Raw genomic sequence first — 22,934 nt, forward strand, 5'->3', positions numbered from 1 at the left:
AATTTGAGTGAATAAACTGCCCTATATCTTGTATTTGCTTCAATACTAGAGCCAAGAAATTAATCCCTGAATCCAATGTGCCTATTCCATAAGACTGAAAACCTTAAGAGTGTGGCACCATATGTCTTGTGTGCAATTGTTTTCCCTCAGGCCCTAAGCTCACAGAAGCTGATCTGACAGCTTCTTACCAAGTTTCCCTCAGAAGTGTTTCAAACAGATCAACATTGTCTTCAGTTATATCAGTTTACTTTACAGTTCTGCTCTGAACCTTAGCTCTGAAATTCTCTCCAGCACAAACTAATGTAATCAACTAAGCCATAACGATTTTGCCTCTCTAGGAAAGCAGAAAAATATGGCCAGTCCCAAAACACTGGGGCTACATCCGGCTCTGTCTATTTTGGGGCCCATTCGGTCTCACTGTGTCTATACTCCTAATCAACTGTCTTAGGTCAGACTCAAGAAGCAACAATTGATGTAGTCCTGGTGGAGGAGAAGAGAGGCATGAGATCCTAATATTCACCTATTAAGATTCTTAAGTGACTGGTTCTGAAAATCTGACAGAGAAGGTTTGACTTACCATGAAGTCTTTCTGCCAGAAGCAAGAGGAGGCGTTGCTGCTGCTAGCAGGAGACAGCCACATTTCCCTGCCTCAGGGAGGCAGTGGAAAGACATTTTTCAGGGATAGCCGGTCTCTTCATCACTCCTGTATACAAGTACACATTGTAGCCTACCCAAATGCCTCTCCTGCATGAGTTCATTTGCCGCGATGTAATATACTCACTGCTCTCTACCCACTTTATTTCCTCCTTTCAAAAGAGGGAAAGACAGAAAGGTGCTACGTAAAAACTATGTATTTTATTGCCCATAAATGCCATTTTAGTGTTAGTACAGCTGCTTTCATTGGATCTGTCTTTACAATTACAAACAAAAGACTTGATTTAGCACATACTAGACTTCCTTACTGCTGAGCTGTGGAAGCCTCACATGTGCTGGCAGCTTGCTTCCCATGGATTATGGCCCTAGCACTCTAAAAACCTGGAAGCATAAATAAAGTTAAAGGATGCTTAGAAAATACAGATTTGCAGACCTAGTGTTTTAAAGAGTTTTCTTAAAACAGCAAAGCAATGTGAACACTCTGGAAAAAAGGGATCTCAGAGCACTTTCACAAAAGGAAAACAACTCCATTTTGTATGGAAATCCTGATACAGGCACAGTGAAATTACTTTACCTGCCTATACTTACATTGTTTCATACTTCCACAGCTTCTACTCAGAGACCTCCAACTGCCATAGAAACATTAAGCTTGTAGCTTTGCAACATCTACAAATTAAAATATTACCTGTTTTTCATAAATAATAAAGCAGAGATTAAGTGACATTTTAAAAAGTTGAGAAATCTCTTACTCCTGCTTCTAGGAGCTGGCTCTCTGACTGATGTTTTTACTTCAGCTCAGTAACAATGAATTACGACTGGATAAATATGATGAATAAATACGAATAAAAATGAAATTTTCATTCTTTGAAGGAAAAAAAGAGTTAAAATGACCCCAACCAAGTGTATTTTCAGATAACTTCGATTCAGAGTGCTGATATATGTGGCATTTGAGGTACACGCATTGTGTAATGTAGCACATCCTGCTTCATGCACTGGAGTTATTTTCTCTACACATTTTGTCTTGAATTAAATACAGTTTTATGAACCGCTAAAGTGATTGACCAAGTTATTTTAAATATGAAATTTGAAACAGGTAATATGTTAATGAATGAAATCTTTTCAATTCAACTCTCAAATTAATAAACTTTATTAAGCCTTCATACTGATCAATTTACCATATAAATACAGCCCGTAAATACTTTTAAAAAGTGCAAAGATGTTTTATTGGATTGATTTTTATAGCTCTCTACTTGAAAAATCAAGTATAAGATCATTATGTAAATTTTTTATGATAATTAAATCGCATATTGTATATTCAATAACTCTGACTACTCACATCGATACTGAACCAGTAGACATCACAATTTAGTCCTAAAATACAAAGTCAAATGCCCCTATTGATATTAAAATATTTAAAATAAGCAAAACAGGGAATTTTAAACTCATATATTGATTTCTAAGTTATCATTGCCATGAAACAAGATGGACAGTTTTAGCTAGAGCTGTAGCTAAGCATATTTATCCCTCTTAGGCAGAGTTTCTCTACACATGAGCAATGTCTCTGAGCATAAGAAATGAAGACCCTTAAAGCATTATAGGCAAGAATATGTTACAGCATTCCTCTTGAGAGGATGACACTATCAGCTCTAGCTGGTGTTGATAAGCTTGCAAAGATTTATTCAGATTAGCTGCAAAAAAAAACCCCAAAAAACTCTCTCTCCATCAGTGGCAAGGCAGAGGACGGAAACACAGACAAAAAAAAAAAGTCAGTGAAACAATACTAATAATTAAAACATCTATGGTATTAAAATAACTTTTCCTCTCTGTGCACTGCATCTCGAAATGCTAAAGTCGACAGGCTTTCCTCTTGGCAAAGCCTTTGTGAAAAGAATGAGAGAACCTATGATTAATGGTTGCAGAACAAAAAATAAATGAATAAGTATAGCAAGACTATACTACGAAAGCAAGCTACTGCCAAAGATGCTGATTAGCTTCGAAAAGTAGCTTTTATAAAACAAATCACTACATTCCTTATTATAATGTTAAAAATCAGTGCTTTATTTTAAATTCTAAAATATATAATTTAATAATTACAGAAATAATTTATTTACCTAAATTCATAGGAACTGTATCTCTGCTTTCTAGTTTCTTTGACATCGCATAATTTTGGCAGTCTCTGGTATAATATAGTCCTATGATATCTTTAACATATTCTCTCTGCCGCCGCTCTTTCTCGCCTTAGGAATGGGAGAAGCATAGTATTTCAGCATCAGTATTTCAGAATAGCATTAGAGAACCAGCATTTTAGGGAATTTCAGAATTGTGGAACATGTAGGCTTTCTATTTTTCTCATGGAGTCTTTCTTTTTTTTTTTTTTTTAAGTAGGATAAGTGTTTATTAAACGCTTTGGGTGCTTCAAACTACACAGTCCCTAGATCCACATTAACATATATCTGAACCGATGGTAGTTAATCAGCTGTCCCTTTCATACGTGTTATGTGCTTTTCTATTTGCTCCCAAGTGCCATTACTGGAGTACACATATGAAGAAAGGAAGATTCTGAAAGCCTAGCTTGCTTTTTCTCCTCAAACTCTTTGCAAGACAAATCTTGTGTTTCTGTGGGTTTTGTTTGCTTTTTGGTAGTTTAATTCTAGGCTTCTTAGAATTACAAAAAGAGAGTGTAGTCCATAATTTTCAGAATTTCTCAGACCTACTTTGTATCCACTCAAATGCATTATCTTTCAGGTTTTTCTCTAGGTGCATGTCTTCCGAACTACTGACTCTGAATTATTGACTCAAAATATTGAAGTTAAAAATACGCTCTCTCTTAGCAAAGTAATGAAAAATCAATACAAATGTACGAGGACAGTTTTATTTTGGCACATTTGGAGGATCACAGGTGGGAAATCTGAAAGAGCAGGAAAAGATAAATAATACATAGAAGGGGCCCTATAAGCCCCAAGTTGAAGTGAAAGACGTTTCTTCCAGTCAAGCAGATAGAAAAGACAACTTCAGGAAACCTTGAATAAAAAGAAGTGCCAGACACAGAACAACTGTGGAGCCTCTGCACATGGGCAGACAGCAGTACTATGAGTCAAAATGTTCTTTGGGGCTGTTTAACTTCTGCTGTTGCTATGCCAGTCACCATAGCAATGCAAAATTGGAGCTGTGAAAATTTCCTTAAAGCCACAGTTTCCACTCTGCTACGAGTTCTTATTGACACCTCTTCTAAGAATTACATTGAATATTTATTATCTGAATCTTTATTAATAAGAGGGCTAATTGATAATTTATTTAAGATTCAGTTTGCCAGATAATTACATGATTTTGTTTTCTTTTCACAGGTTTCAATGTATGCACTGCCAGGTCACTCTGCATTAAATACTGAGATCAGCTACCTTCATTATAGGCAAGGAATTCACATGCAAACTTCTCATGTATGGGCGTAAAATCAGCCCCTTTTCAATCTGGTATTAGATACTCATTTACTACTGGAGTGTAATTTTTTCTTATTTTATATGTTAATAACTTGCTTTTCTTTCCTCACTAGAAAATGTTGTTATTCATGCTAATGTATTCTTTCTTCTTTTTTTTTTCTTCCTTAGCTGCAACCTCTTCCAAACTTGGAACATCTCACAGCAAGCAGAGAAACTAACATCTTTTTCACGCAGCATGACATTGGAATATTTGGCTAAAGGCCCTAAAACATTAAAAAGAAACAAGCAAACAAACAAAAAATCTTATTCATGGTCCTTGTGTTTACTCGTCACGCTCAATTTGCTTCTTCATGCTTGCAGCACACAACTGAAATTTTGATGGCTTGGTGTTTTATCTTTATAAGGAAAGTGAATCTTTTCTTGGTTTCATCCATTTTCCACGATTTCTAGAGGAAGAAAAAATGAAGCTATGACTGGGGGGAAGGGGGATTATTCTTTTTTTTTCCTCTCTTCTTGGATGCCAGACAGTGCCTCAAGTTCTGTGTGATGTGTTATATTTACTGAAGGACTCCAGATTGGAATTTTTAACCTCCAAACAACACATTCTTCTTTTACTCTACAGAGAAATGCTAACTTTATTCAGTGACAGTGTTTGATATTTCGTATGCACAATAGTGGAATATACCACTGGGTTATACCAATGTATTTTGTTTCATAGTTTCACTATTTTTTTGCCAAAAATTAAATTTTTAAACAAAAATTAGCAATCTAATTCACTGACTATAATTCACATTATTCACTGACTGATATCAGCCTTTGAAAGACAAGACATATAAAACCAAATCTGACAAATACAGTTTTAAAAGTTTCCTTTTCAATCCTGTGGTTTGACCAACTTGTATAAAATGATGGTCCTTCTACTATTTCCCTATTTGCTAATTTGATTGCATATGTTTGTCTCACACAGGAGTCTAACACCATTTACCAGTTCTTCTCTATTCTATTTCGTTGCAACAGAGGAACAAGGATCAGTTCTCACTTTCCTTTCTAAGAAAAGTTCTGAAGGAAGTTCTCCAGACGAGGTGTGTGTCAACGGGCCACCGAAGGCAAAGCTCGCATGTCTATCTATTACGAACTCTCTTATCTCATCCAGGAAGTGACCAAACATAAGAACAGTGGTCTCACATTAAACTAATAATCATCTGTTTCTTCTTCATTAAAAACATTGTGACAAACTGGAGGTGAATATGACATTTAACAAACAAATCAGAAGACAAAATCCTTGCCCTAAATAGCTCAGCTAATTTTGACAACGCTAGTGGATCTGATATGACTGGAGGAGCATACATTCCTGGAAAGGAGGTAACTGATTGAAGGTTTCTGTTTTACATAGCTTCCTAATAAAATAAAATTTGATGAAATTTAGGGAAATGACTCAGCTTACTGAAGTGATAATGAATGTAATGTAGCAAGGGCAAGATGCAGAAGAAAATGGCTGCCTGGGTTATGTTGCCAATTACTTTCTGTTTCTGTAAGAAGTGATTTAAGTTTTAAAAAAAAGTATCACTAAGGCAAAGCATGTAGTAATGAAATCACCTCTTCATCTAAAAAAAGATACAAATATCTATAATGTCTAGAAGTTGCATTTACTCAGACCTCTCGGTGAATGTGGAAAATGTCTCCAGGAAATTAAATAGAGTCTATTTAATTTACATCTTATAGTCTTTCATTTGAATACTAATTGCAGAATTCATTTTTGATTGGCTTTGATGGTAACATTTTCTTGGAAGGCTATGATAAATCCAACATATGCCATATAAATTAACTTTTTTTTTAGTCTATACAAATGTATTGCTAGACGTTTGTGTGGAGGTCTCCTCAGAATCACTTTTAAAACACCAGTGCGTACAAGGAAGAGATCCATCCTCTCTATATATGTCTGCATATTCTCCTTACCCAAAACAAATAAGCTAATTTCTACACTGTTATAAGGTATATTTATGATTGTGGGTTTTTTTTCAGGTGAAGATAAATATATGGTTTATAAAACATTATGAGCGAAGAAATTTGATAAAATGGACAAAATAAGCTGTTTAAGAATATGTGAAAGAACTCCTGTTGCTGCAAAATGACAAATGTGTTGGTCAAAAACAATCCTGCATGATGACTGAGTAGAATGGAGTGTGAGGAAAGAGCAAGATGAAAAAAATCCAGCTTCTAATAAGCTTAGAAGTGTTTGCCAGGTTTTCTTGGTGCGTATAATCCAGTTTAGAGGAGTAATATAATGGAGTTCCTTATATTAAAGACTGAGACTGGAAGAAAATGTAAGTTCTCCAGGGTATCTTTTATATTCTGCAGTGCTTGCTGCACTTTTTAAAATAAGACGAGTAAATAATGGGCTGTAAGGAAAGCATGGGGCTGTGTTCGAAAGCTCCACGCTGACTGGATGAATGTTTTCCAGAATTCACACCAAATCAAAGCACCAAATGAGGACCAGGAAATCTGCATCAGTTGTGGGAACGAATTAAATTTCTGGTAATATATTCCCAATGTATTTTGCTGCTTTATCCTCTTAGAACTGTGTTTCCAATTTTGCAATTGAACGTTTAGTCCAATGCTTTGATAGAATATGCTAGATTTATTCTTTATCCTTAAAGCTTATCTAATAATAAGTATAATCTCTAATAGGGGCTAATGAACACAGCTCAGTCTGGCTAAGATTCATCTGACAAGTGTAGAGTTCTGCAGTAGAAGTGTTTATAGCTTAGCTAGTAAATGACAGTTTCCTTTATGGCCAAAGCAGAGAATAAGCATTTCTATGGTATAATTCATCACAGCCTAAAATAGAAGTGCAACACAAAGTAGATGAATTGCTCTCTGAAATTGCCTGTTTCTCTCTATTGGCTATAAGGGGAGCTGTGGGTGACCAGGTAAGATGCTCTTACTAAGGGCAGACTAAACAAATGCCTCTGCTTCTGTGGGAAAAGCAGATTAAGGTACAGAGCAGACTGCTAAACTCATGGAGGATCTACTATTCCCAATGTTTTGTGAGAATTTTGGGGGTACATGTTTCCCAGCAACTTTGTGGGCTCATTTGGGGAGTAGTAAAGAGAAGCGGAAGCAATGCCTTTGGCAGTGGCAAGCAAGCCCCTTCACCAAGATTACGGAAGCTGGAACTCAGAGCACATTTACACTCCCTCATGTGGCATAGTGCAATACAGGGCAGGCATACCTGATTTCTGAAGTTAGGAATTTCGGCCGATAATTACACAATGGAAAACAGTTTCCTCACCTCACAGAGAAGTGGTACTTAAATCTATTTTCACATTACACATCAGAGTGAAACTGAGATCTTCCACCGTCCTTTTTTAAAAAAAGGCTAAGAAAAATCCCATGATAAAATAACTCATAGTTTGGCATCAGGGGCATCTCTCAGATTCAAGCCTCTGCTTTCTCTGAAAGAGGCATAGGAGGGATCAGTCTCACCCATGTTCCCAGAGAACTCTCGATTTGTGGAATCCAGCAGCAAATTGCTTCTTCTTTCAGACCCTATAACTAATTAAATATTCAGATAAAGCGGAAAAACTTCAAAAGGAGAGACTAAGACCCAGATGAACGTTAAAATCAAATCTTTCATATGACTGAGGCAACTCAGGGAGTTAAATCTGGAATTCTGCATCTCTCAAATGCATTTCCTAACTATTAGCCAGTTACTGGCTGTTCCTGTTGAAAGATGCATCAAAGTTAAATATGTTGCTACAAACAATTTAAGATTAAAAAAAAAAAAATCCTGACCATCATTGGGAGTATGGCTGCTCCTTTACACCACAAATGAGGACTTCTTAACCAGGATTCCTACTTTCAAACAGTTTGTAGAGGAATTATTAGCTCAGCTATACATTCTGCAATGACATATGACAAAAGCTGTCCTGATCTAGCTGATCCATGGTGTAGAAACAATTTCTACAGTAACTTAAAGTCTTTCGGAACATTAGTTAATTTAGCTATATGCACTCAAATGCATGCGTTAGCATATGCACAATCTTTTTAACCACATTACTTTTTATCAAATAATAGTTTGATTTAATTATCAAATTGCATCTTGCTTTACTATTATACAATTCAGTACTCTAAATAAAATTTTCCATAAATAGAATTTTTTTTAAATTGTTGATTTTAAGGTCCGTTTGTTTCATTAGACTTAGCTTTAGTGTATTTACCAATAAATTCTATGATGCACTTTTTTCTTTCCCTAATTCATAAATTAAAAAATTACCTTGAGAAATCAAAAGTATTAAGTGGATTTTTAAATAATATTTATAAATTCGTATTTGCATCCATCATGATTTTGTTATTTATGGTCTAATTATGCATATTTCACTTTAGAAGCCTAGAGTATAAAATTGTCTTAGCAGCTATGACACATATGCAGTCTAATATTACCATCTGTTATTTTTTTTTGACTTTTCTTTCATGGTACTGTTCACACTAGATTCCTCAAACAGAACTGCAGTGTGCATGTGAGCAAAGAAATTTTCGGAAAATTATTTTTTCTAAAAGCCAGTAATATACAAATGGAGACTGCAGATGGAAGAAAACATTGATAAGCAAAAAAATGAGTAGGCAATGAACAGTAAGACATTCACTTTTAAGGGTCCTGTTTCCTGCAAGCTGGTAGTCAGTGCATTATCAAAACTAGCCTTCAGATTCATGATGGTCAGTGTCACCGTCACTTTATGCTCCTCTAGTTACTTTCTTAATAAATTATTTGGCCTTGATGTTGATGAGCATATGTAGTTTTCACTTAAATGAATGTATGAGTGAAGAAATAACCCAGGACTTCAGCCCTAAAGTAGGTTCTAGTCTCACGTAAGTGGGAAAAACATCAGTGCCAAAACCTGGGGACCTGAATAATGTCACTAGATGCTCTTTTGCTTATGGACGGGATGAAAGCTGAGGAAAGTTTCTAAATAATATTGAGAGCTATAATCTTGTGACAAAGTTTGTTTATAAAATTTGTTTTACAAGCTGGCTTAATTATACGTGACTGGTTAGGAGAAGAGACAATGCTGCATTTCCACTAAAGCAAACCAGAGCAGACAGATTGCAGAATTCATCTCATATGCCTGAACATCTATGAAACCATATCTATCCCGTGATCCCTACATCCTGGTCCAGAGCATGGTGATATGGTTCTCATACCAAAAGACAGACTATGACCATAAAGTCAATGACCACAGATTCAGTTAAGAGAGGCAGTTAGCTACCATATGACGGTATGAGAATATGATTCACAGTTTAACCTTATTGCATGCATCGGAAGTAAAAGATGAATTACTTAGTACATTTTATAAAAAGTTGCCACTCAGTTAACAGGTAAAGGATGTTTTTCATCTCCAAAGCCAACAGTCACATTCTTTATAGTGGATACTAACGTTAGATAGAGCAGCACTGTAAGAAAGGTATCCATCCCAGCTATGTAGAAACTCCAAAAAGTCCTGCAATAAGGATGTACAGAAATAAGGGCCAGACTCTGACAGTGGACTGTCTTCTCTGTCCGGAATCCAGCTGCAAATTCTCTGATGGCTGGAACTGAATTACGAACTTGCAGGCAGCACGTAAGTGAAGCGGCCTGACGCACCTCTGACCAAGAACCAATATAACAATCCTTATATATGCAACATTTAGGGATGTTAGTCAGCAAACTTCTAGATGTAATTCTGTCAGTTCAACTTGTGCAATCTAAAATAAAAAGAAGCCTCTTTTTCAACAATACAGTAGATGCAGTGCACTGACACAAAATTGCGTTATGTACACTGCGGAATATGTGATTATATGAGAGTTAATAAAGGTAAGCAATTGCCCTCACTCTCAAACATTAAAGTATTTAAGAGTAAAAATTGCTTACACAAACAGCACTCAGGTTAATTAATCCCTTGTTTAGTCTGAAACTTGACTGACAATTTTGAAGTGTCAATTATAACGCTGAGCAACACTAAGAGCCTTTCTAAGGTGCATCTGAGTTTGAACAGCTTAAATTCCCCAAACTGTGTTTATCTGCATTATTCAATGGCCTTTAGTATCCCATTCCTGAGGGGTTCTGAGAACAAAATTAATGGGAAATCTTAGAGAAATTTATCATATTTAAGTGTCAAAGTGTGTATATATTGTAAAATGTCAAATCTTGGGTTTTTTAGAGCTTAACAAATGAATACAAATGAAGGGAAAAAGGAAAAAAAAAGTTTATCAAAACAAATAGGAAAGACAAAGCAGTGTACTGAGTAGTGCTGAAAAAAATTTTACAGTATTTGTACTTCTGCAGATTCCAGATTCATCACTCTGGCAGAACCAATGAGATTTTCTATAAAATGCTAAAGAAATGTGTGCATTCCCTGGGCACATCAGGTGAAAATCATACCAGTGAAGATGATTTGGCCAATACTAAAGTAATATTTAAACCTTATTTTGAGATTTCAGATAACACAAAGATGTTTAACTGCACTCTGAAACATAGATACATATACAGCCACACCCACACTGACAAGTAGCAATTTTCTGTGAATTCACAGCTTAAACACTGGGTATCTTTAAACACAAGGTCTTCTGTCCTGTAAAATAGCTTTAAATAATACAAAAAAAAAGGAATGTATGGCTCTTTGGTTTAGTAGGATCATAAATATAACTATTTCAAGATGAAAAACTAATTATTTCTAATATATTGAAATCTAATTATTTCTAATTATATCCAATATATAACAAGTAACAAGGGAGGTAAGTGTGCATCTCTTATTTGAAATCAAAGAACTGCTGTAAAATGCTGTAATGTGAAACACCAAAAAGCTCTTCCTAATGAATCATAAATTCTGTCTTTCTTAACGGGCCACTGGGAAGTGTCTTTAAATACACTGAATAATACTGTTTTATTTTATTAGAAACACATTTGTTTATGCACCAAATGTTTATTATTCCCTTAAATCAAATTTCATCCCATAACCAGGAAACAAAAAGATAAACTAACACATGCTAAAGCTTTTCCAAAGCTATTGAAATAAATATTTTATGGAGTTATAACCCAGGTAACTCTCCACTCCTGAGTCTTTTACAAGTAAGACTCTTTGGTGGTGAAACACTACAAACAACTGCAGCAAATCACTACTGTCAGTTATATAGCTCTGGTTTGAAAAGTAAGGAAGAAGCAAAAAAGCAACACCTGTAAATTCTCTGAAGATGTTCCACGACCAGTTTCAGAGTGAAAGAGAGATCTGCTTCTACAGAGGACCCAGTAATGGAGCATAACTATGTTTTCACTGCAGTGACACACTCATATTTTAAAGAAAAATGCGCTGACTTAAACAACGACATTACAAAACCTTTTAAGCAACTGATGCAGAATTTTGTAGCATAAAATCATATATTGCTCTGACATGTCGGCATGAACTGAATCTTTTTTTTCTAAGAAAACATAGTTCCTTACCTGTGAAATGGATTCTCTTAGCGAGAGTTCAAATAATACTCCATGGTTTGGGGGATGAAATATTATCTTATTTTATACTTGACTATCCTCAGCTTTAGACACGTAAGTAGCATGGCATATAATTCTTGGTAAAATAGTTTGTTGTTAGTAAGCAGATTGCTTTTTCTACTTCATATTTAATGAAATGTTAGTTAAATCTTCTTAATATGCAGGCTTACCAACAAAATTAGCAGGCTTAAGATTTTCCACAGGGAAGCTAAAACATTTGGGAATAGGATTTTTGCCTTTTACCTGCCTGTATGGGGGGTAGGGGGAAGCCATGTATGAGCTTGACCCTGCCAGCTTTGCACATATAACTTTTCTTGCCCAGTACAGGAAAGGTATTGTGTGCTCTTTCCCCCTGCTGTAGAAAATTCTATGTGTCAGCATTTAGTTGATCAGGTCATGGTTTCCTTTCCTAAAATAGCTACATGAAGTACAATGAATCATATCTTAGCCCTGTATTAAATATGACTCCTTCCTAATAATAGAATGCATGAAAAAAACAGTAGAATCTGAGTAAACCTAGAAAGGGAAAGGATAGTTATTGATCAGCCGTACTGGCAGGAATTCACATCAATTTGAATACCAATTAATATAATAGTTTTCCTTTTATTGCAAAAATTTGTGTAAAATTTCCCTCTGAAGTTATTCCATATTCTTGTTTTTGCTTGTTCTACAAATTTGAAAACTAGCTCAATTTCTGTTACTTTTTTCCTATGTATGTTAGTTAGGTTAAAAGAACCCACACGGTTCATTCCTACACTGTTTCTCTTCACAAAATCGCCAATTCACAATAAATATATAAATAAATAAATAAATAAATAAATAATCCTGTGAGTGGAAATCAACCTGCATAAACGCTATGCAATATAAAGGTAAAAAGGTAAAAAAGGTTAAAAAAAAAAAGGCATGTAAATTTTTTCCTCCAAGGGGAGGAAGAAAATAATGAACTGCAACCTACACAAAGCTCTAGTTTCTGCAGTGTCAGCAGTTCTGTAGAAAAATCAGTCCCCCATCAATGTTACACTGTTCTCTTGATTCTAGAGAGAAGAAAGGTAGAAATTATTTTGCAAAAACCTGGAAAAAATAACTTAAAATTTAAAACGCAATGGATACATCATAAATCGTGGTTTGTTAAGATGATTTAAAAGGCTTAATAACAACCAGGAGGCCAAACTTGAACTTCAATGAACTTTTTTACCTTCAGGCTTGAATTATACAGCAAAGAATATACATACAGTTTATTCCTCGCTGGAGACAGGCAAAACAGAATGCATAGGGAGTTTATATTTAATCCCTGTTTTCTCAGAATGATTCAAGAAGGCAGGGTAGAATATATTACTATTTAATATACCTTGTACATATGCTTGCTATAAAATTTTGGAAAGCCTCATTTTACTACCTTCTCTCTTAGCAGTTTTCATCATTAAGGCACAAGTGTTTATTTTAACTAATGCAAGCAATAACAATCAGCAACTAATACTTATAACCTAGAGTGAGGCAAACTAAATAATGCTTACAAGGCCTTAAAAATCACAAGGGCATGCAGATATTTTATGTCTTCTTCTCATTAGTGTATATAACCTAGGTAGCAATTTTTCTGTGTAAGAAAAATCAAAATTGCTTGAAATTATTTTTAATAGTTTTTAGGACTGTCTGAAAGATTGAATTCGTATTCTTTTTATACACTAGTTTAGTTTAAATGCAAATAAATACATTAACTAACTAAGTTGAGATAGGATTTCAAGATTTGACCAGTAGAAAAAAGTCAAAAAGATGATTCTAGTGTATGTTCAACAAATCTTACATAGCTAACACTTACGTGAATTAAGTGTGTGATATTAAAAGGTAACTTTTGCTCACAGATACTGTAACACAGAGACTACAGTATTTCCCTGCATTTGAAGTAGGAAAAAAAAAAAGCAGAATTTCAGATAATAATCTAAGATGAAGGCAATTGCACACACGAAGTCCCAGTTCACTATGTTTATAGAATTTTAAGTTCAGGGTCTTACCCCCACCTTACACCCCACTTCTTTAGTAGCAGCAGTTCTGATACAGGCACCTTTATTCACCCAGCCCTGTTAGTGTCACGCTACGCCTCTCTCTGAAACCTCTATTCTTGAATTTTGCATATAGGAAAAATAAACTCTAAACCAGGCTTACACTAAGAGTAGTCGGAATTTCTCTTTTCAGCTATGGAATACAGGAATACAGCACAACCAGCCCTAAAATGATATTTGAAATCTAAAAGTCGTTGAAAAGTCTGTTTTAAATTCACTTGCTCACGGAAGATAAGGCGTCTATCCACGGCACAGAAGTCTGCAGGTCAATATTTCAGCTCGCCTCTACCTATACACTGAGACTCTGCAAAGCTGGCCTGTTTTGCATTCCCTATGTCCCACTGACACATTTCTCTCCATTTCCATTCAAAAATATCACTGCTTACCGCACATATGGCACATAAAACAAACAAAAAAAAAGTCAACATAAATCCTGATAGAGTATGAGCTACACTGAACTACCGAACTCAACTCCTGTTTAGTGAAACAAGTCCACCGGAAAACAACTGAGCAGTAAGTTTTTTGTTGCCTCAGCGTGCTGCGCTTAGGCTCCTCGCCCAGAAGCGCAGCAGCCACGCGAATTCTAAGTGCTGCTGGTGAACTGCATATAACAAATAACCGCACCTAACAGGCGACTCCTTTACAATTTAAGATGCAAGCAAAGAATACATTTTACATTTTTTCCCAGCTTAACTAGAATCTGATTTTGTTTTGAAATCTCTCCTCATCAACTGATAATGCAACACTTCCACTTAACTAGAGGCTTTTTTTTCAATAATTTAAAACTGAGATATCTGTTTTTGTTACAATGTACAGAGAAATTAATGATCTAACTTTAGGTATGTTTATAGAATTAAGGTAACAGTACTCTACAGTGCATTATCATAACAGAAGGCACTGGACTTAAAATTTAGTTTCTTGTATATCTCAAAACCAGTTTTGTGTTCCATGAATAATATAGTGATAAAAATGAAGGAGCTGTGGGAATTGTTTAGGACAATTTTGAGCCACAGGTCTTACAAATCATATACAATGAAAGCATGCTAGCTAGGGGTTTATACAGAACAACAGAAAGGTGTACAACAGCATTTTCTTGTATGTTATTTTGCTGTTTACAGAACAACCTAAACAAACCTAAAAGTTGTTTTTCCTGCTACCATCTCACTTGTTAACTTCCTCGTAACAGATTACAATTATCTATGATCAGTACCATCTAATTTATCCAGCAAATCAGTTAATTTATCCATTAAATCAGTATATGCTTTTATGGATGCATTAACTGTAATGTAAGATCATAAACTTCTTACAATCGCCTTCTCTTCCTCTTTTCTTCCTCCACAAAAACAGTTAACAACAACTTACTCTTTTATGGCAACATTCTAATATATTTTAAATAAGTTTCTATTTTCTTGGTTTTAAAAATCAATATTTAATGACAGTATCCTGATGCACATTGAGCATCCAAAAAGGTCCTTCAGGTAGTACAGTCAGCTAGCTGAATGTACTATTTCATTTTATACAGGTTTGCTTCAGCAGCCAACAAACGCTATGGAATGAATATTATTCAGTTATAACAGTTTGTGAGTGCTATACAGTTATATAGCTATTTTTAAGGAAAATCTTCACCTTTGCATGATGGCTGAAGAAATAATTATCCAAAATCTAAGAGAGAATTTTCATCTATGCAAAAAACATCAACATGCACACATGGAAGTAAAGGTTCCAAGACGCTTTCTTGCATTTGCATTTTGTTAGTTGAAGAAAAGGACTATGATTGCCCAATATTTGCTAAGTGAGGTGTCATGGAATGTGCAATTGCTAAAGCATAGACTTGTGAACGTGTTTTGTGGAATAAAGTTGAGGAAAATCTAAGCCACAGGGTATGAGACATGTCAATAGAAACCTGTCAGCCACATTCTGCTCTTTTAAGCTCAGCATGCTTAAAAGTCACTAAGTACTTTCTTCCATTCAACACCACTTACAAAGCAAACCAAGTGACCAATGCGAGCAAGGATAAATAAAATATCTGTTTCAGTTTGGAATTTGGAAAGCAAATCCTTGTTTTACTAAAGTCAGCTATGATTAAATGACTTTAATGGACTCAGGATCATACTTAGGAATTTCTGTCTTCTACTTTTATACTCACAGAACACCACTTAGTGTCCTGTCTTGAAATAATTTTCACATCATAGATTATTGCAAAACCAACAGGCATCTTAGCTGCTGATAATAAAAGCATTTGACAGAAAGAGAAGTACTATTCCTTGTAACAAGGCGATACAAGTAGCAAAGGTCAATTAAGTACAGCAAATGAAACACACAAACTGTGTAACTCAGGCATTGGTAGCTGTGTCCTACCTTCCGCAATATTCAAAACTTTTTTTGAATTGAGTTAACAATGAATCAGAGCATCGCTTTTGTCAAAAAGTGTAATCCCTAAAATGCAGAACGTATCGGTGATGGTTCCACATTTGTTTTAGTGATATAGATCAGCAGCGTGTAAAAGCATAATCAGACAACAGAACTGACAGCAGTGTTTTTCAGAACTTTCTAAAACTTGTATCTGAACAGCAAATCACAAGAGCAGCACAGATAGCAACTCTTGCTTTTCAGCACATTCACTAAGGTATTGGGCCTCTCTCAAACTATTGTATTGGCCACCACTTCTACGCCACATTCAGAGAGAGATCCCAGGACACTAAATACAAGCAACCTACACACCCTCTGCTTCAACTATTGCATAGTTTAAAAGAAACGAGTGATCTCAATAAGAGCTCTTTTAAAGAAGGGGGCTAGGTGCCTTCAGGAAAGGGTCTTTGGGCTATGGAAACCAACTGAACAGGAACGTCCCCTAAATCCCTGAATGAGGCTCGGCACTGAGAGAAAGGGTGAGGGAGAAAAGACAAGCGTCACGCTCATCTCCAGCATTTTGTATTTTTTGGCATTACAGATGTGTACCGTATAATCTGAGCAAAGAGAGATCATTGCTCTGTGTATTTCTTTTGAGGAAGGAAACAATAGCAAGGTATTTCTTTCATCTCCTCTTGCACGATGAATCTAGGCACCTCAGCTGCAGTTCTGGATTCCATCGGGGGACAGATAAATCAAAACAAGCTGTGGCAATTCGGTGTTTTCATGTGCTTGGGGCTTTACCAAACCCAACCTCAAACTATGCAGATTTGAAGGAAGACTGATTCTGCTGGTCATAATGATCTGAAGCTGGCATAGCCTCTTTTCCTACAAGATTTTGGACATTGTTCTTTCTTTAACAGGGAAAGAACTAATGAAACATTGGTGAAACATAATTGCAATATATCATCAGAATATATATTCAAGAGAGAAAGACAGAGAAAGACAGAAAGTCAGAAAGAAAGGAAGAAAGTGAAAAGCACTTTACCTCACTTTTAAATTGCCTTGCTGTGGCTGTCCATCGTAAATTGACAAAATATCAAAATCTTCCTCAAGGGCAAAAGTAAGAAATGACAATTGTATCCTGTTACGTTCTCCTGTTATAATGATCCATGTGCAGTTGGCATAATTCGGATAACCATGAGGAAATCCGGGGCTTTCTATAGTACCATTTGGTCCTTGTACTAAACCTCCACAGTTTTGACCTGAAAAAGAAAAAATGTTTCTGTCAGTGTTTTTCCTTCCCCATGACATATTCTTACATGTGTCGCCATATCCAAACTTAATTTTATAATACATTTTCTAGATTACAAATACCACATAAAATTACATTTCCACCATTTTCCCCTCTGGATTCACAACCCTATTGCTGGCTTTTCTGAGACATCGACTATATTTTTATGAAATGAATTATCATTTGAGGTTATTTAGTATTAACAACAGTTGTTTTATTCACCCATATGTGAATTTTAAGAATTAGTCTTGATGCCATAAATTCAACCCTATGGAAGTTTTAATGCCAGGGTCTTCAGAACACTTTCGAAAAATTCCATTTAGAATTTTTTTGTACAAATGCTAAAACAAACTACTGTTGTGAAACACACTTCCAACACTGAGAACAAAATGTAAAACACACGTTCATTATGCATCTTGTTGCAACAGATATTAAGATTTTTATACTTAAAAATGTGACAAAGCTTCTATTTTCTTATAATAACTTTAGCAGCATAGGTATTATAATCAGGAAGGTGTTAATTTTTCTCTAGCATTCAAAAAAAAACCCAACACGAAAGATTTACTCAGCAGGCACTTGTGCCTGGTTTGTATATCCTGCAGACCTTGTGAGAGTAGGGTAGCTCATTAACAGGAAGTCCTCAGCAAGAAACTTGGATTTACAGTGCACACAGTTGCTAATTTTCTACTTGATTTTGTTAATCCCGAATACAATAGTTGTACTAGCTCCGAGATGGAGAGAAGCATTGATGAAATATTTGAGCAGAGAAAAGTTTAATGACGTTCTGTGCACTGTAATGCTTGGATTATTACGTGCATTTTAAGCACTTCAGAACAAGCATAATCCCAGCATTTATTGTTATACCTAAACCTGAAAACTATTTCAGGTTGCAATTTTATTTTTAACTTCACAGTAGTAGGTCTCTGAAACTAAACCTTTCAGATAAATGCTGTCAAATGCTTGTGGGAGGTTTCTAAATCTTAATAAAATGGATTTAATAAAAGGGTTTTGCTGGTTAAAATTAAAGAAATAATAAGTAGTCATTTTCTACTACATTTCCAATCTAACAGTAACTCGAATGAATAGATGTAAAGGCTGTGGGGATTCAGTAGGCCATTAAAGTAAAAATCTTCTCATGTATATCTAACAATTGAGTCATTGCTTTAATAAAACATAGATATTACTAAACATTCCTTAAGAATGAATATATTACATTATGAACACAGCACAGAAGTTTCAATTATGTACTGTTTCTCATAATTTGTCAGCATTCTTGAAGATTCTTCGCATTGTATTCCTTTCCTACAACCATAGCAGAAATGTCACACAAATGTCAGAGAGCAAATTTAAGTAAATTTAAGTAATTTAATTGCTACAGAAATAATATTTGGAAAATAAAAAAGGAAAGTTATAGTAACAATCTAGATACTCTAATAAATTACTTCACGTCACCAACATCCAGAAACCCATTTATGTAAAGGCGGTATCTCCTGTAAGCCATGATGCTTGGCAGTTTTCCTACCATTTTAGCCTCAGGTGGTTGCTTTGGAAGAGCAGAACTACTAAATGCAAGTAAGCAATTGGGTCTAAAATCTATCAGAGATAGAACCACCTCTTTGAGGAGTAGAAATCTGTAACTCTGCTAAATAAATAATGTGAAATAATATGTTAATTATAGTTCTGATTTCTGTCCAGATAGACAAACTACCCTCCCAATAATTAACGAAACCCTACAGCCAGCTTAAGGCAAAACTGAATATTGCAGGGGTAGCAGGTGAGTCCCCTCAGAATGGCCACTACCCAGTGGCCTCCTTACAGAGATGTCCACCAGCCCTTCCGAGAAGCTTTTGCAACCGTCAGTGATGGCTTTCGGCCCCTCTCCAGATCCCCCTGTATATATAAAAATCCTTCCAGTTCTGAAAATATTCATAAACATTATGTCTATTCACTTTGTACCCAAGAAATATGTGACAAAAGAGAACTAGAAAGAAAATTACTGTTAACAGCCAGAAGTTTTCTCTTAATTTTATAAGCATGCAAATAAATATACATTTATTTACTTAGTATTCAGTAAAAAACACTAAAAATCCTACAAGAAATACAGAATTAAATCTTAGTGATTCTGCTGCTAACACTGGCAACTACAAAGAGGGTCCCTTTTCAGGACCAAGCAATACCCAAAAAGACAACAAGAGATCTGCAGGCCCAGAAAACTGATATCCTTTTAGGTCTGTCCATGCTCACTTGAGATATGAAGCATGTTTAAAAAACAATGCTGGGGAAAAAAGGATCAGTTGCTATCTGTATAACACCTACTTTGTCAATAAATTTAACTCTAAAGGCTTCAGAACTGTCAAATGTTACACCTCTGCCAAGTTTATTCTACATTAAATAACTTGACTGCAGAGACGCCGCAGACAAGTAATGGGACACTAATGACATTTATTAAGAGTATTCCATTTCTTATGGGTGCCTTAATAGTAAAATGTGTCAATAAATTCCAGAGAATTCAGAAAGAAAAAATAGGAACAATTACAGCCACTGAACATACTGACAAGAAAATATTTAAAAAAAAATAATACTAAAAGAGTTTAAATCGTTCTACCAGGCTAATGTAAATATAACAGAAAAAGCAGGCTGAATACAAGTGAAAACATCCTAAAAATCAAATCTCACATAATCCACTCTAGCTCCAGCCCTTGTGTCATATATACAGCATTAAAAAAAAGAAATATTGCCATTTTTCACAAGATGTGCAGCCATTGGTTACGCAGAGTATCAGTACATGGAATTATTTTAATATTAAAGTTATACTAGACTGTCAAAATTGTATTAGTATGACACTACGTTGTTGTTTAAATGAATGTAAACTATTCTACTAGCATTAATTTCCTGTCATGTGTTGTCTGTAAGAAGATACTTCAGGACAGCTACTTTAACTTTATGATTTAAAAAAGTGTGGCATAAGAAAGCTGAAGCTCTTGGCTGGTTGTGGAAAATCGTTTACATTGATTGTAGCCTTAAAGATTAAAGGGATTGTATAAGGTTATCTGAGAAAGTTTCTTTGCATGTCATATACCAGGGTTATCAAAATACACTTAACCTAGGCCTGCCTTGATTTAACCGAGAGGGAAGGAATGCCAAGACTCCGTATTTCTGCAGAAAAAGCACAGTCAGGCAATCAGAAAATAGAGATGCAACCAACAGTTCTTGAAGAGGTAACCTTCAAGCAAGGCCTATAAACCTGCATCACAAAAAGGAAACATTAACGAACGTATTTCAGGTACATGTGCCTGTACATATTCTGCTATTTATAATCCACAGTGGAGGAGGGGGATTCACACCTTAACGCCTCGTGTCAGACTTCAGAAGAAATTTAGCCTCAACCCTTCCCAATTTTACACACAGAAATTCTCTTAGTAAAACTAAAGTAAGCACATGTTGCCACACGCGCGTTCACGCTGATGCCTCAGCTCGTTCTAATTGCCTGTCCTTCGTTTGTAGCCGTGCACTGTTTGTTGGTTTTACTTGGTACTGTGCCATCATAGATACAACGCCATGCACCAGAGCATGGAACTGTGTTCAGTACTCTGCATAGCTGCTGATGACTGTTGTACTCAGCTAAAGAACAAATCTCAGGTCTGTCCCCTCCTGGCTGTACACTATAGATATTTAAATGCAGAATACGATTCTGTTTTGATTACTTTCTCATCGGATTAATAAATTTTGCATTGTAGTGCAGCTACAATAGGAGGTCTAAATAGTTTATAAATCCATGGCTACATAACTTTCATCAAAGGGCAAGATTTAGCCTTAAAATTGTTATACTAAATTGTTTATAAGAGAAGAGGAATTGAATCTCTGTTTCCCACTTGTTGAGAAAATGCCGTTTAAGAGAAAGAGTAATTTATGCTTAATTGTTTGAAGTAAATAGTTTACAGGCCTACTTTCAAGCCAAGACTGCAAGATCTGGATTTTGAATGGAGAAGCACCTATCTACTTAGCTTTCTCCATTGGCAACATAGATCCCTGATCTGCATATATGTTGAGTATCTGAATTCCTATATGAATTATATCCTTTTGTGGAGACTATTCATCTAAAAACTAGACACTGAAGTGCATCAATGTGCACAGAACATCTGCATCCTTTACTATAATTAGATCTTAATTTGCAAACAATCCCACTAGAATTTCTTGGCTAATCTGTGGGGTAAAGTATAATTCAGCTTCATCACAAGTATCAGCATCTGGCCCTTCATCATTAATTTACTTTAAAAGTTTCCTCAGAGAAGTTATGACTGTGTCAGAACTGTTCACAGTTCTTCCTGCAGGAAAAGAAGGCTTTCAAAGGTATTTCAATGAGACATTTCAAGTTGTACTCGTTTAAATTGTCTTTGCTTCTCTAATTCACGAACTCTAGCAGCAAAAGTAAACTCAGACTTTTACCTAACTTTTTTTTTAAACTATTATGCAAAGAAAGATAACTCCCTAGCTCTGTAATTAATTCTAAAGTTTTAAAACAATGTACAAAAATTCCATTCACACTCATCAGTCAAAGTATACAAATAACCTCTCTATCAAAGTTGCAAAGAAAGCTAACTAATGAACGGACAAATAAAGGCTTACTGAATGTACAAAACTCTCTGCCTGAGGCCTGTGCTACCTTCAAAAGCCATTCTGTATTGTCAAGCAAGAAAAACAAGCAAAAGATGTTCTCTCCATTATTACAGACTCCAGACTGAAGAACATGCACGAAACCTCTTATTTCTTGTACGAGTCTTATCGCTATTGTGCTGCTTGGCTGAAAGACAGCTTCAGCCCCAGCTTGTTTAGATTTACCTGTCCTTGGCCTTCTGGAGAGCAGTATCCAATATTTGCAGGACAACAGAGATTTTATTTTTTTCTATATTTTACCTCCTTAATATGAACCTAGCTTACTATTAAATAGAAATTTTAACAACACAAAAACAGTCAGAAGTGAGTCCTATGAAGAGGATCATGTCAGTCACATACGTAGAGGTTATAGGATGAAGTTTGTCATGCTAAGTGTATTTCTACACTTGAAAGGGAAGGCTATGGTCAGACAGTGTAATGAAATTATTTGCTGCATCAAGACATCTCCCTTCCTGATATATACTTACAAAGAAAATTTAAAAAAGCAAAAGTCTGATTCACTGATTCACTGATTTTGCAATTAACAAAGCTAATTGCAAAACAGTTTTACAAGAAACAACCAAAAAGGCAACTACTTCTCTATCAGTGTAACACTGATATATTACACATTATACAGATAACTATATTCTTACATATTTGCATAGAAAGCAATTTTTGAAAAATATATATATTCTGAACAAATTATCCAAAAAATGCACCAAAACTAAGTATTATAAAGTCAGTAATGCTTTAAGATATTTTGAACAATCACAGTAATGAAAATGAAGTCAGATTTATTCATATTATGACTGTTATGAAGTGTCCTTTTTGTTTTTGATATGAGAGATTCTTAAAAAACTTTCCCACTAATTCTGAAGACACTTAAGGTCTGCAGAGATGATATCTCCCTCATCTTTAAAAAAAAAAAAAAAGATGCTAAAAAGGCCTAGAGTTTTATTAAGAAGTGT

General features: G+C 35.3%; 1 protein-coding gene across 2 annotated transcripts in view; it reads right to left on the reverse strand.

Annotated features, from left to right (window-relative positions):
- The window catches only part of CSMD1 (CUB and Sushi multiple domains 1), a 1,260,625-nt gene that overhangs the window by 1,009,718 nt on the left and 227,973 nt on the right, over positions 1-22,934 (reverse strand). For both annotated transcript variants that reach the window (XM_068937332.1, XM_068937331.1), the window contains exon 2: positions 17,068-17,284. In XM_068937332.1, coding sequence (XP_068793433.1) covers positions 17,068-17,284 — 217 coding nt within the window. The remainder of the gene's footprint in view (positions 1-17,067; positions 17,285-22,934) is intronic.

The sequence above is a fragment of the Struthio camelus genome, chromosome 3 (genome assembly GCF_040807025.1).
Source record: "Struthio camelus isolate bStrCam1 chromosome 3, bStrCam1.hap1, whole genome shotgun sequence".
In the NCBI taxonomy this organism is placed as follows: domain Eukaryota; kingdom Metazoa; phylum Chordata; class Aves; order Struthioniformes; family Struthionidae; genus Struthio; species Struthio camelus.